Source organism: Eutrema salsugineum, unplaced genomic scaffold (assembly GCF_000478725.1).
Source record: "Eutrema salsugineum unplaced genomic scaffold, Eutsalg1_0 scaffold_5, whole genome shotgun sequence".
NCBI classification, from domain to species: domain Eukaryota; kingdom Viridiplantae; phylum Streptophyta; class Magnoliopsida; order Brassicales; family Brassicaceae; genus Eutrema; species Eutrema salsugineum.
Genome location: NW_006256612.1, coordinates 6,569,630 through 6,583,969, shown reverse-complemented (window position 1 = coordinate 6,583,969; position 14,340 = coordinate 6,569,630). Strand labels below are relative to the sequence as shown.

At 34.7% G+C, this 14,340-nt stretch overlaps 4 protein-coding genes across 4 annotated transcripts; all 4 read left to right on the top strand.

Moving 5' to 3' along the window:
- Positions 1 to 276: 276 nt before the first annotated feature.
- On the top strand, positions 277 to 1,738 carry LOC18992501 (putative F-box/FBD/LRR-repeat protein At1g22000). The gene is made up of 2 exons (XM_024152249.1): positions 277 to 1,191; positions 1,292 to 1,738. Exons 1-2 carry the CDS (start codon positions 289 to 291, stop codon positions 1,736 to 1,738), a joined length of 1,350 nt encoding a protein of 449 aa, XP_024008017.1. The 5' UTR covers positions 277 to 288.
- Positions 1,739 to 3,263: 1,525 nt separating this feature from the next.
- On the top strand, positions 3,264 to 4,594 carry LOC18992500 (ribonuclease 3). The gene is made up of 4 exons (XM_006415904.2): positions 3,264 to 3,469; positions 3,544 to 3,699; positions 3,887 to 4,085; positions 4,222 to 4,594. Exons 1-4 carry the CDS (start codon positions 3,380 to 3,382, stop codon positions 4,443 to 4,445), a joined length of 669 nt encoding a protein of 222 aa, XP_006415967.1. The 5' UTR covers positions 3,264 to 3,379; the 3' UTR covers positions 4,446 to 4,594.
- A 2,516-nt stretch (positions 4,595 to 7,110) lies between these two features.
- On the top strand, positions 7,111 to 8,648 carry LOC18992499 (putative F-box/FBD/LRR-repeat protein At1g22000). Its single transcript, XM_024152248.1, is given in 4 exon segments — positions 7,111 to 7,976; positions 7,978 to 8,041; positions 8,127 to 8,264; positions 8,349 to 8,648. Coding segments are annotated over 4 exon segments (1,368 nt in total).
- Positions 8,649 to 10,691: 2,043 nt separating this feature from the next.
- On the top strand, positions 10,692 to 12,856 carry LOC18992498 (putative F-box/FBD/LRR-repeat protein At1g22000). The gene is made up of 5 exons (XM_024153178.1): positions 10,692 to 10,738; positions 11,429 to 12,056; positions 12,147 to 12,365; positions 12,452 to 12,589; positions 12,671 to 12,856. The coding sequence occupies exons 1-5, from the start codon at positions 10,692 to 10,694 to the stop codon at positions 12,854 to 12,856; spliced, it is 1,218 nt and encodes a 405-aa protein (XP_024008946.1).
- The last annotated feature ends 1,484 nt before the right edge of the window (positions 12,857 to 14,340 follow it).

Sequence of the window (14,340 nt, the reverse complement as noted above, 5' to 3'; positions counted from 1 at the left end):
ATTTAGTTCTTTTTAAAAAAAAAATAATTAAAAACTTAATTAAGTAAAATGTTAATATTATTTTGGTGAGAGACTTAAATGGCTTACTTTTGCCCTAACCGATTTGGATTACCGAATCATTTTAGGTAATTAGCATTAGCATGTCGAAATGTAAAAAATAATTTAGGGTTTTGCACGTGTCACATCCCAGATTCCCAGCTACGAGAAAGATGTAAAGAGGGTCTAGGGTTTGCTTATACGTAGTTCCACTGGCGCTTAGATAATGGGATATTATACCCAATATTAGGCATGAGGCATCTAACTCTTCCAGAAACTGAAGCTTGTCAGAGAATGGAAAACAGAATCTGTGATTTGCCTGACGATTTGCTCGTGCGGATTTTGCTCTTTGTCCCGACGACAAAAGAAGCAGTCGCCACGGCAGTTTTGTCTAAACGATGGCGTCATGTCTGGACGATGTTGCATGAACTCGTCTTCAAAGACGAAGGCAGCGAGAGCGTTGGGTCTTTCATTGAGAAGTCATTGCAACTCCATAAGGCACCGAAACTGTTGAGGTTGATTGTAGAACTCGGTCCACGTTCTCATGTTGATGTAGATGTCATGAAGTTGATCGAGAACGCAGTTAATCGCGGTGTGGAATTATTAGACTTCATGCTCCTCTGGAACGCAGATCCCACAAGATTTCCGAAGAGCCTTTACACATGCGACACGCTGGTTTTTTTAACTCTATCCAACAAGATTCTAGTGGATGTTTCTTCCCCGGTTCGTCTACCATCTCTCCTTTATCTGAGACTCTTCTACGTGGTGTATAAAGACGAAGACTCTCTTGTTAGACTTTTATCAAGTTCCCCTGCTCTCGAGAATCTGGCGGTGGAAAGACACAAGGATGACAACTTGACAAACTTTACCATCAAAGTGTCTTCCTTAAAAACATTATATTATACTTGGGCGGATGAGGATGAGGATGAGGATGAGGATGAGGAACAAGAACAGGAAGAGGATGATGATGATCTCATTGGGTCTTTGGTAATCGATTCCCCTGCATTAACAAAGTTGGACTTAATGGACGTTTGGGAAGACTGCTTGATAGAGAATATGGCTTGCCTTAATGATGCATCCATTCACTCTGTTCATAATCCCGATGATAAGTTTCTGAGATCTCTTTCTTGTTACATTTATTTGACCCAATCAATGGTAGCTGTTACATATCCCTGGCCAGCTGGCCCTCTCCCTTGTTACTTTTTTTTTGCTTCGTCAGCTAATGTTGTGTTTTTTTTTTCCTTCATATCAACAGGTTGCATGCTGTAACGATATTAAGTTCTCTCGGCTCATAGAGCTTTACTTTTGGCCAGATACTTCAGTAGATTGGTTAGAACCACTTATGTTTTTACTTCAAAATTCTCCTAATCTGAAAACTCTTGTGATCAACACGGTAAGTACTTTTCTCCCTCTCCCACCATCCTGGAACCAACCAAATTCAGTTCCCGGATGCTTGTCGTCTCATTTAGAGATCTTTGGGTGGAGATACTATGACGGAAGAGAAGATGAGAAACAACTGCTGACATACATTTTGACGAACTCAAAGTGTTTAAAGACAGTGGAGATCTCCTTAATGGAAGACCCCAATCTTGAAGAGAGACAAAAGGAGGTAGAATCTATGCCTAGGATTTCAACCTCATGTCGGCTTCTATTCCCCACTGAAATGGAATGTAGGTCTAACGAAACAGTTACGTCTTTATAACGTTACTAATTTACATGTTTGATTAATCAAGCTATCATTTAATGTTTTAATTAATTAATTATTCGGCTATATATAGCTCACTAATATAGGTTTATGTTGTGGTTATTATTGGGTTATATAATTATATATTTGAGTTTTTACCAGTATAATTTTTTTCTTATTCACTTTTCTTCATTTTCTGCAAGTTGTTAATTGATGGCTGAAATCTGAATAATGAAAATCGTATGGCAAATCTAGTAATTGTGTGAGCTGAAATTTCACAAGTCAAAGGTTTTAGTTGTTAACAAAAATATTGCAAAGAGACTGCCAAGTCGCTAGTTTGCCTCTGCAGCATGATTCTTTTTGGTTCTCTGTTTTCTCTTTGGTTCGCCAAGTCGCTAGTTGTGTGAGTTCAACTTTGCAGAGATTATGCAAGGATTACAGAGTAAAAGAATTAAATGTTGTGTGGGAGTGCTTGTATAAGGAAATAAAAAAATCAATCTCAAACAAAAATATTAGTTCATTTAAGCCGATTGTGTGCTTACTTGAGCTGTTAGGAACATTTTGAGAGTGAATACGAGAGAATTCATGAGTTCTTGGAACAAAGCAGTAAAAAGAATTCAAAACATAATAGAAAATATTGGATTAGCTCAAATTGATGAGTCTGAGTTGGCTACTGTTTGGGTAGTTGTCAACTGTTATGCTTATACTCAATTTCCTGGTTTACTTTTTTTTGGAATGTTAATACACAGATTCTTCGCGTTGAAAATTCCTTCATTGGACGTTGTCGAGTGGGAAATTTAGCTGCTCTTGATTGTGATCTTGTTTCGTGGATAAATTCTCGCTACATTCAGATCAGTAAACATTAAAACCCCTCCAGAGTATGTGGCAAAGGGTACTTGGTACTTCTTTGAGGTCATGTCACAAACTCTGTTCTACTGGAAGAATAAACCACACAGTGATGTAGAGGAATCTTTGTTTCTTGCTAAGCATTACAGAGTCATGTGTACAAGTGATGTCTCCTGTGGCTGACTATTTAGATTTTGTGTACAGGTGAGTTTGTAAGTTTTTGGTGGTGATTCAGTTATTTCTCCATGTTTTATGAATTAGCAGATGATAGGCTGAACCGCTGAAGAGTGAAGAAGCTTTTGACATACATAGACAACCGCCTTCTGACTCTTTAAGATTTTGTACCATTTTGAAACTCTGTCTTCTGCTCTTTTTTAATTAAAGCCATCTTCTGTTTTAAAGATTCTAGATTTTCCAAATTCTTTGTAAATATGTTTTCTTTTGTTTGATTAATAAATTTCACATTTCAACCCAAAATAAAAATCCTAATTTCTAACAAAAATAAAGGTATTCCATCAAATTATCTCTTTATAGTTGAAGCATGATAAAAAAGGTTCGTCTTACGTTACTGCTTTCACAAGCATTGGAGCTGGAAATAAAATGCTTGCACGAAATACTAACCTAATACAATTAAGCATTTACCAATTAAACGTCACGTCTCTCTAACTATATAAAAACATATTTACTTTTCTTATTTAAACAAACCTAACCTTTTCTTCTCTCATCCAGCCTTCATTGTTTTTTTTTGGGACTAATTTGTTTCCCATTAACTATTTAATTCTTTCTCCACATTCAATTTCTTGAGAAAAAAAAATGAAATTCTTCATTTGTATTCTTGTGTTACAACAACTTTATGTGCAAAGTGTCGCCCTTGATTTCGATTTTTTCTACTTTGTTTTACAGGTAAAATTGATCTAAATCTAATAATGCGTATCTGCAAAAATCATCAATATATATATGTATGTATTGCAATGCAGTGGCCTGGAGCGTATTGTGATTCAAGACAACATTGTTGCTATCCAAAAACCGGAAAACCAGCTGCGGATTTTGGAATTCACGGTCTTTGGCCTAACTACAAAACTGGTGGATGGCCACAGAACTGTAATCCTGATAGCGAATTTGATGAATCACGGGTTTGTTTTCAACTTTTAATTATGCTATGTTATTAAAAAATATATATATTTAACTCATACACGGTAGTCCAGTAAATTAGAAATCTATAATATTTTGGGACCATTATAAGTTTATATAATTTCGCAAAAGGAAATTATAGATTAATAAATGTGTGAAAACAATTTCTTCATATTTTTTTTTTTGAAGGTGTCTGACCTGATGAGCAATCTACAAAAAGAATGGCCAACATTATCGTGCCCGAGCAATGATGGTGTGAAGTTTTGGACACACGAGTGGGAGAAACACGGCACGTGCGCCGAGTCTGAGCTCGACCAACACGATTACTTCGAAGCCGGTCTCAAACTCAAACAGAAAGCTAATCTCCTTCATGTCCTCACCAATGCTGGTACAATCAATATTCACTTCTTTTGCCCTTCAAATTTATCGCAATTGTTGTTATTTTCCCTCCCATACTGTTACTTATGTGTGATTGGGTCGGTCTTTTCTAATCATTTCTTTTTTATTTATTGTTTATGATGCAGGGATCAAACCGGATGATAAATTTTACGAAATAAATGATATTGAGAAAACGATCAAAGAAGCAATTGGATTTGCTCCGGGGATAGAATGTAACAAAGATTCATCGCATAATAGTCAACTCTATCAGATTTATCTCTGTGTTGACACTTCGGCCTCCAACTTCATCAACTGTCCTGTTATGCCACATGGTCGATGTGATTCTCGAGTTCAATTTCCCAAGTTCTAAATTTTACGGCTAATTTTTATTTCTATTTTAATCTACAGAACAACATCCTTAATGATTTTTATTTATTTTTCGTGCAACTTTCAATTGTAATAATTAATAAACATTAGAGAATATAATCGCATAATCCTCTTGATTTGCTTAGTTAAAACATCTTAAAGGTTAAATATTTATGCTTAAATGTTATTTTACATTGTTTTTACTTTTTCTTGTTTTCTGAAATTGAGCTTAAATCATTCTTTTCCTGTCTGTAGTGGAATTTGAATGCCTTGCCATTTTAAATTATAACTAGATAAGTCCTTTTGTGATTTTGGTTTATCAACTATTTTCTGAGGTCTGATTTCTTTTCCTCCAAGTCTCCAACCATGAAAAAGAAAAAGAAAACACTTCAAAACAAAAATGGCAACCAAATAAATCATCTATATTAATGGTAATTATTATATTAGTGCCGTCATTTCAACTAAAAAAAAAATGTTTAGTCATAGTATATAATGTTTTTCTAATACCAGTCATATGGATGATCTATTTTGGATTTTTTAAAATTAATAATAGATTTTGTGAACTCTTTTTGCCACGTACGATAACTATAAATGGAGCAATGTCAGTTTAACCTTATGAATTCGAGCCCCATGCCAAAGATCAATGAGACTAAGTAATGAGCGTAGTAAGAATCGAAGAGACGTGAGGAGTTATCTCAGCACTTTCGGGGCAGCTAGTTTGTAGAGCAATCATTTTACATTGTTTTCTTAAAGATCAATGATAAATATGTACCAAACCCTAAATTTAACACAGATTCGTTTATGGTTTTCGTTATTTTTATTTGAAATTAAAATTCTTTTGTGTTTTCTGTGGTTTTACATGTTTTGAGACTCATTCGGCTCAACAAGTTATACACGTTAGGGTCCAGAGATGATTTCCAACTGTTGGGTCTACGAGGTGATTTTAAACTGTTCGGCCTATATATCTTCTATTAGAAGGTAAATGCTCCAGAAAATCTGAATTTTCTCATTCACTTTGCAAATTTTGTTTTCTTCTAGCTTTTCCTCTGCGAACAAAAATGTCCTATTGCCTCTCTCACTGTTTGCTAAATCCGAGAAGGCACCTGCTGCAATGTTTAGTCTCCGTATAATTTTGTTTTGTTTGATTCAGAATGCATAAGAATTTGCTTGGATTTAGGGGGATAACTTTGATGCGATGTTGAATGATAGTTTTAGGATGATCATTGTTTATTTGTCTGTTGGAATCTATGACTAGGATTTCAACATCATCTCGGCTTCTGTACCCCACTCAAATGAAATGGAGGTTTAACGGATTAACTTGGTCTTGGATATTGTTACTAATCTATATGTTTGACTAATCAAGCTATATCATTTTAATGATTTCATTCAATTAATTATTAGGATATGAATTCACCAATATTAGATCTAGTATATATAAATGTATATACTGCTTTTAAAACATCTCAATTTTTGGGTTACCAACTTTCGAGAGAAAAAAAAGATCTAGGGACAATTTCATTTCCTATAATAATTTAGTATTTCAATAGATTTTTTTTTTTTTTTTAACATGGACTCTCAACTCTCAAGTTCTCAAATTTTACTCCACTACAGAGAACATAAGTTTGATACTTCAATTTTCGAAATGTTCATTTAGACATTTTAAGAAAGTTAAAACCGGTCAGCACACAATGAGACTAAAACACTTTTTTCTTGGTACATGATTTTCATCATGAGTAATTTTAAGGAAAACTAAGATTGTGTGATAACAAAGTCATCATGAGTGTTGCTTTGGATCATAATGTGAATTAGACCAAAAGACAACCGTAAAGAGTCCAGTCTGATTTTGTTTTTTTTTTCCTTTTATCCAACTATGAAAAACAAAAATACTAAAATAGCAAGTGGTAACATGTTGTGAATAAGAGAGAGAAGAGAAAAAAAATGTTGTGTGTTTTATTTCATAAATAATGAAAGGTATATATAGAATTACAAATATTTAGGAAGAAAACTAAAATCTAGAGAATAAAAAATAAAGAATATTCTAATTTTTTTTTAGAATATTCTAAATTTCTTTTAATTTGAGCTTTATAATAAGTTTTCATATAAATAATTCATAACATAATCAAATATATTGAAAATAGAAAAATAAAGCAAACGTAAATTAAAAATAGAATTACAAGGATCGAGTAGGCCTAGAAGAGGGCCACAAATTTTTTTTATTAGAGATAAATAAGAGTATATATAATTTTAGGAATGGAGACATTGATATTAAGTTTTAATAAATTACATCAATTTTTTCATATAAAAAAAATTACACTAATTTTAAGAAATCATGGAGGCGAATGACCCGTTTCACACTATGTGGCTTCGCCAAGTTTGGGTTTTTTTGTTGTTGTTTACAATATTGTTTGGTTTGATGATAGATTTTCTAAAGGGGAAAAAAATATATAACAAAAATAGAAGCATAGGAATCGATCGGTGTATTTTGTATTTTCTCGCAGGTTTACTTATTAAAATTTGGAAAATTTAATTTTTCTTTTATATGCACTAACAGATATTTATAATTTATAGCTAGAGATACGTATGTATTAGTCAAGTCTCACAGACTTTTGCGTAAAATAAATTAGGGTTTTCTCCGTGTCACAAAGCGACGAGAAAGAAGTAATTACGGAATGGAAAATTGGTTCTGTGATTTGCCCGACGATTTGCTCACGCGGATCTTGCTCTTTGTCCCAACAAAAGACGCAGTCGCCACCTCAATCTTGTCTAAACGATGGCGTCATGTCTGGAGGATACTGCCTAAACTGGCCTTCAAAGACGCAGGCAACGAGAGCGTTGGGTGTTTCATTGAGAAGTCATTGCAACTCCATAAGTCACCGAAATTACAGAGCTTGATTGTAGAACTCGGTCCACGTTCTCCTGTTGATGTAGATGTAGGGAAGTTGGTTGAGAACGCAGTTAATCGCGGTGTGGAAGAGTTAGATTTCAAGCTCCTCTGGAACGCAGATCCCACAAGCTTTCCAAAGAGCCTTTACACATGTGACACGCTTGTTTATTTAACTCTGTCCAACAAGATTCTCGTGGATGTTTCTTCCTGGGCTCGTCTACCATCTCTCTTATACCTGGAACTTAATGACGTGGTGTACAAAGAAGAAGACTCTCTTGTCCAGCTTTTGTCAAGTTCCCCTGTTCTTAAGTGGCTGAGTGTGGAACGACGACGTGAGGATGACAACTTGAAAAACTTTGCCGTGAAAGTGCCTTCCTTAGAAAAATGATTTTATACGACTATTAGTGGAAAGGATGATGAGGTAGAGGATAATGAGGTAGAGGACAATGCCGAAGAGGATTTTGAGGTAGAGGAATATGAGGTAGAAAATGAAGAGGTAGAGGATGATGATGCTCTCAATGGATTGTTGGTTATAGATACCCCTGCGCTATCATATTTGAATATATTGGACGACAGGGGATATAATTGCTTGATTGAGAATATGCCTTGCCTTGATGTGGCATTCATCAGCTTAGATCTTAATCTCATGATGTGACAAGTTTATGAGATCTCTTTCTTCTGTCATACATCTGGACTTGTTTTTGACCAAACCAATGGTAGCGATTACATATCCCCGGCCACTCTCCTTTGTTCCTTGCTGCTTAGTCAACTAATGTTGTTGTCTTTTTCTTGCAATCACAGGCTGCGTGCTGTAACGCCATCAAGTACTCTCGGCTCATTGAACTTAACTTTTCTCCAGCAAATTCTGTAGAATGGTTGGATCCACTTATGTTTTTGCTCCAAAACTCTCCTAAACTAAAATCTCTTACGATCGAAAACGTAAGTACCCTCCTCCCTTAAAAAAAAGCTCAATCTAGTGTTTTGACGAACTTAATAGTACTAAAATAAATGTATTGATATCAGAACACCGAGGTTCTCCCACCATCCTGGAACCAGCCGAGTTGTATTCCCGGATGCTTGTGGTCTCATCTAGAGATCTTTAGGTGGAGAGACTATGGAGGAAGAGAAGTTGAGAAACAACTACTGACTTACATTCTCGCTAACTCAAAGTATTTAAAGACAGTGGAGATCTCCTTCATAGAAGTCTGCCATCTTGAAAAGAGACAAAAGGAGATAGAATCTATGCCTAGGATTTCAACCTCATCTCGGCTTCTATTCCCCACTCAAATGAAAAAGAGATTTAACGGCTATATGTTTAACTAATCAAGCTATATCATTTAATTATTTCACTCAGTTAATTCATAAGTTACCAATTCTCGAGAGAAATAAGATCTAGAGACAGTTTCATTTCCTAAATTTATTATTTCAATAAATTTTATTTTTTAACATGGACTCTCAAGTAAGTCCTCAATTTTTACTCCACTACAGAGTACATAAGTTTAATACTTCAATTTTTAATTCGAAATGTTCATTTAGAGATTTTAAGAAACTTAAAAACAGTCAACACACAATGAGACTAAAACACTTTTTTCTTGGTATATGATTTTCATCATGAGTAATTTTTAAGGAAAACTAAGATTGTGTGCTTACAAAGTCATCATGAGTGTTTCTTAGGATCATAATGTGTATTAAACCAAAAGACAAACGTGAAGATTTCAAACCGATTATGTTTTTTTTTCCCCCTCCGATCCAACAATGAAAAAAAAAACACTAAAAGCAAAAAGTGGTAATGAAATATAATGAGGGTGTTAGTTATGATTAAATGAAGTAACGTAAGTTTTTAAAGTTTAAAATGTTAATTTTGTTTTCCATTGTATGAAATATATTTCATCTGTTTCACAAAGAGTGTCGTTTTAAGGTTTTGTTTTTGTTTCACAAAGAGTGTCGTTTATATTTTCAATGCAGAATTTTAAACAATATTCCAGTTTTGACCTTATTGATTTAATGTATTAATTAAAGAAAAAAAGTTATTTAATGTATTAATGAATGACAAAGTAGTATTTTTAATAGTTTTCTTAATAAGTGTGAAAAATGTCAGAATGACACTCTTTGTGAAACGGAAGGAGTATGAGTTTTCTAATGATTTTAACTGCATGTACACGGGTCACGGAATTTAGTAGTTTAGTTTGAATCGTGCTTAGATATGAACATTATTAAATGTGGAAGTGTAGGATGCATAGAACTTCACATTCATAACTCTTCGAGGTTGAATAGTTTTTATAATGCGTTTTATTTATAGAAAAAATATGTTTAAATATACGAAAATGTTTTTCGCAAAATACCAGTTTTTTTATAGTTAAATTATTCTCTAATAACATAAAAACAAAAATTATAAAAATACTAGTAGTAACTAGTAACATGTCATATGTTAAAAAAAAAGGGAAAATTGGAAATATAGGACAAAAAATAGAGAGTTTTGTCCCCTTAGTATTTTTTTGAGTTTTGGCAATTTTGGACAAAAATAACCTTATTAAATATTTTTATATTTCGAAATAAATATTTATATATACATTTAAATTTCGAAAATTCCAAAAAAGGAAAGAATATTATTCTAAAACATCGTTTAAGGAAATACATATATTTAAAATATATTTATTAATATGTTCTAGAAAACGTTTTCTACATTTCTAGAGTTTTATAGAATTTGATTTCTAGTATATGGTATAAGATCCACCGAGTATAGAATATATATTCTACTATTTGTTTTGTTTTCTATAACATCGTGTAGAATACGTTATCTAGAATTCGTAATATATTCTACACATTCTAGAATATGCATTCTAGAAATCGTTATGTATTCTATGTTTTCTAGAATTAGACTTTTACTTATTTGTCTTCGTTCTAGTGAATATAGAATCCGTATTCTACTAAACGGTTAATAAAATCTGAAAAAATCTAGGATCAGGTGTTATCCAACAAAAATTAAATATTTGAAAATATTTTATTTTCCTTTTTTTTCACGTTTTTAACATATTTTTGAAGATTTTTTTTCTTTTCTTCTTCTCTTTGACGACATTTTCACAAGATTTCCACCCTAATTACAGTTTTCTGTGTTTCTGTTCTGGTTATTCAATTATGGTGCATATCTATGTTATCTTTGGTATATGGAGATCGATTCTCAATAAGAATTGGGTTTTTGAAGTCGATTATAAGAAAAAAGAAGTCGATTAGTAACTTTGGAATCTAGTACGACTCTGGCGGAGTTAACAGCTATGGTGTTGGAATTGTCGACTGTGACCGGTCAAAGAGTTGTAGAGCTTCTCGTAGTCTTCAGCAACAAGAACAACAACCGATGATTCACAGCGAATGGAGACTACTCTAGTACTGAGAGCTATGGAGACAGAGCTATGTGTGGCTTCATAGGCTTATCTGGTAGAGATCTCTCTTTTTATCGCCGGTAATTGCTCAGGCTGTATAAAAAATACCCAGATTTAATTTGGGGTTTTCAAACCCTAATAACCAAAATCAGCTGAATAGATTGAAGAAGCAGATAATTGGATACAGACTTGAACGAAACTTTCAGGAATTACTGTGCTTTCAGAAATACAAGGGAGAAGCTTTGATTTGCATGGGTGACATTGAGAAGAAGTCGATGATGGAGAAGACGATGAGAACAAGAATGTGTCGGGGTCTTTTATTTCTTTTTAAGTTGTTTTTGTTTTTTTATAATTTTAATCAAATTCAATATCTTAATTATAGTTAAAACAATAAATTAATATCAAATAATTCGTTTTTCAGGGGTAAAAGAGGATTATAATTAGCATAAGTATTAAGAGGACAATTTTTTCCAAAAAAGTATTAAGGGAACAAGGTTCTCCATTTTTTGTCTTATATTTCCAATTTTCTCAACAAAAAAAAAGCATGTCAAATGTTTCTCCTCTATTTGATATATTTACCTTTATACCCTTTAATGTCTTTCGATTCTACCCTAATTTCACTATTCTCTCTTTCTTCTTCTTTGTTCCTGGCATTTTTTTGTTTCCAATTTTTTTTTAGACAGATTCGTCTGTGGCCGTTTCTTTATTTTTACACAGAATGGAAAATAGGCTGTGTTATTTGCCTGACGATTTGCTCGTGCGGATCTTGCACTTTGTCCCGACAAAAGACGCAGTCGCCACTTCAATCTTGTCTAAACGATGGCGTCCGGTCTGGACGATGTTGCCTGGACTCGTCTTCAAAGACGAAGGCAGCGAGAGCCTTGGAAGGTTTATGGAGAAGTCATTGCAACTCCATAAGGCACCAAAACTATTGAGGTTGATTGCAGAACTCGGTCCAAGCTGTTCCGGTGACGTAGATGTGGGGAAGTTGGTTGAGAACGCTGTTAATCGCGGTGTGAGAGTGTTAGACTTCAACCTCCTCTGGAACGCAGATCCCACAAGCTTTCCGAAGAGCCTTTACACATGCAACACGCTCGTTGATTTAACTCTTTCAAACAAGATTCTCGTGGATGTTTCTTCCTGGGCTCGTCTACCATCTCTCTTATACCTGGAACTTAATGACGTGGTGTACAAAGAAGAAGACTCTCTTGTCCAGCTTTTGTCAAGTTCCCCTGTTCTTAAGGGGCTGAGTGTGGAACGAAGTGAGGATGACAACTTGAAAAACTTTGCCGTGAAAGTGCCTTCCTTAGAAAGATTACGTTATTTGCGCACGAGTGAGGTAAAGGATGATGAGGTAGAGGACAATGACGAAGAGGATGATGAGGTAGAGGGCAATGACGGAGATGATTTTGAGGTAGAGCAATATGAGGTAGAGAATGAAGAGGTAGAGGATGATGATGATCTCAATGGATCGTTGGTAATAGATTCCCCTGCGCTAACAGAGTTGTGTTTACTCGACTATTGGGGAGGCTATTTCTTGATAGAGAATATGCCTTGCCTTGAGGTGGCAGACATCACCTTGGTTGATAATCCCAGCTGTGACAAGTTTCTGACATCTCTTTCATCTGTCATACATCTGTGCTTATCTTTGACCCAATCAATGGTAGCGATTACATATCCTCGGCCATTCTCCTTTGTTCCTTGTTGCTTAGTCAACTAATGTTTTTTTTTTTTTTTTTTCAATCACAGGTTCCATGCTGTAACATAGTTAAGTTCTCTCGGCTCATAGAGTTTTACTTTTGTCCAGAAACTTCAGTAGATTGGTTAGAACCACTTATGTTTTTGCTTCAGTCTTCTCCTAAACTAAAATCTCTTACGATCGACACGGTAAGTACCTTCCTCCCTTAAAACAAGCTCAATCTAGTGTTTTGATGAACTTAACTGCTAAAATAAATGTATTGATCTCAGAACACCAGGGTTTTCCCATCATCCTGGAATCAGCCGAGTTCTATTCCGGGATGCTTGTCGTCTCAGCTAGAGATATTTGGGTGGAGAGGCTATGGAGGTAGAGAAGATGAGAAACAACTAGTGACATACATTCTCGCTAACTCAAAGTGTTTAAAGACGGTGGAGATCTCCTTCATAAAAGCATGAAATCTTGAAGAGAGACGAAAGGAGATAGAATCTATGCCTAGGATTTCAACCTCATCTCGGCTGCTGTTCCCCGCTGAAATGAAACTGAGGTTTAACGGAACAACTAGCTAGTTCTTGATATTGTTACTAATCTCTATATGTTTAACCAATCAAGCTATATCATTTAATGATTTCATTCAGTTAATTATTAGGTTATGAATTCATCAACTGATCTAGTGTTCTTAAAACATGTCAATTTTTGGGTTACCAACTTTCCAGAGAAAAAAAAAAGATCTTGAGACAATTTCATTTCCTATGATAATTTATCATTTCAATAGATTTTATTTTTCAACATGGACTCTCAAGTGGTCAATTTTAACTCCACTTACAAAGTACAGAAGGTTAATACTTTTTAATTTTGAATTCGAAATGTCCATTTAGACATTTTAAGAAAGTTAAATGGTCCACAAACAATTAGACTAAAACACTTTTCTTGGGACATGATGAACAACTAGACAATCTGCATCTTTGGGGTATTTATTGTCTTTGTCATGTCTTTTCTATCAACAACGTTGAGTAGTCTTTATTGTCTTGCCTCACTAACGACAACTCTTGAACAGACAGAGGTTGACTCGGCCAAGTTCGTCATGAAAACGGATGATGATGCCTTTGTTCGTGTTGATGAAGTACTACTTTCTTTATCAATGATGAACAAGACTCACGGGTTGATATATGGACTGATCAGTTCCGATTCTCAGCCAATTCGAAACCCTGAAAGCAAATGGTACATTAGTTATGAGGTACAACACAACCTGACATGGCCATGTAAATCCATGATTGCTTGACTTATTTAACGAAGTTTTTACTCAAAAAACAGGAATGGCCAGAAGAGAAATATCCTCCATGGGCGCATGGTCCAGGCTACATTGTGTCCCGGGACATAGCTGAATCGGTTGGTAAGCTTTTCAAAGAAGGAAACCTAAAGGTACTACTCTTGTGTTAACTCCATTTAATCGCATTTCCGGAATCACATAGAAATGGATTGTGGAATAATGTTGAAACTGTAAATAGATGTTTAAGCTAGAAGACGTGGCGATGGGGATATGGATCGCTGACCTGAAGAAACATGGACTCGAGCCTCATTATGAAAATGATGGAAGGATCATAATTGATGGATGCAAAGACGGTTATGTGGTTGCTCACTACCAAAGCCCTGCCGAAATGACCTGCCTCTGGCGTAAATACCAAGAAACCAAACGGTCTCTTTGCTGCCGCGGTTGGTAAAACTCAAAAACGTTAAACGCACTTTTTTTCCACCTTGCGTTTTGGTTCACGTCTGCGTCCACAGGTACAGAAAGAGAATGTGGTTTTATCTGTTAATTCTTTGTCGTAATTCATCTGATTTGGTTTGTTAGTATAAAGTAGATTAGGTATGTAGTTTAGAGCCATAGGAGCATATTATACTGTATATTTTAATAACTACATAGTATAATACTATAATTCAA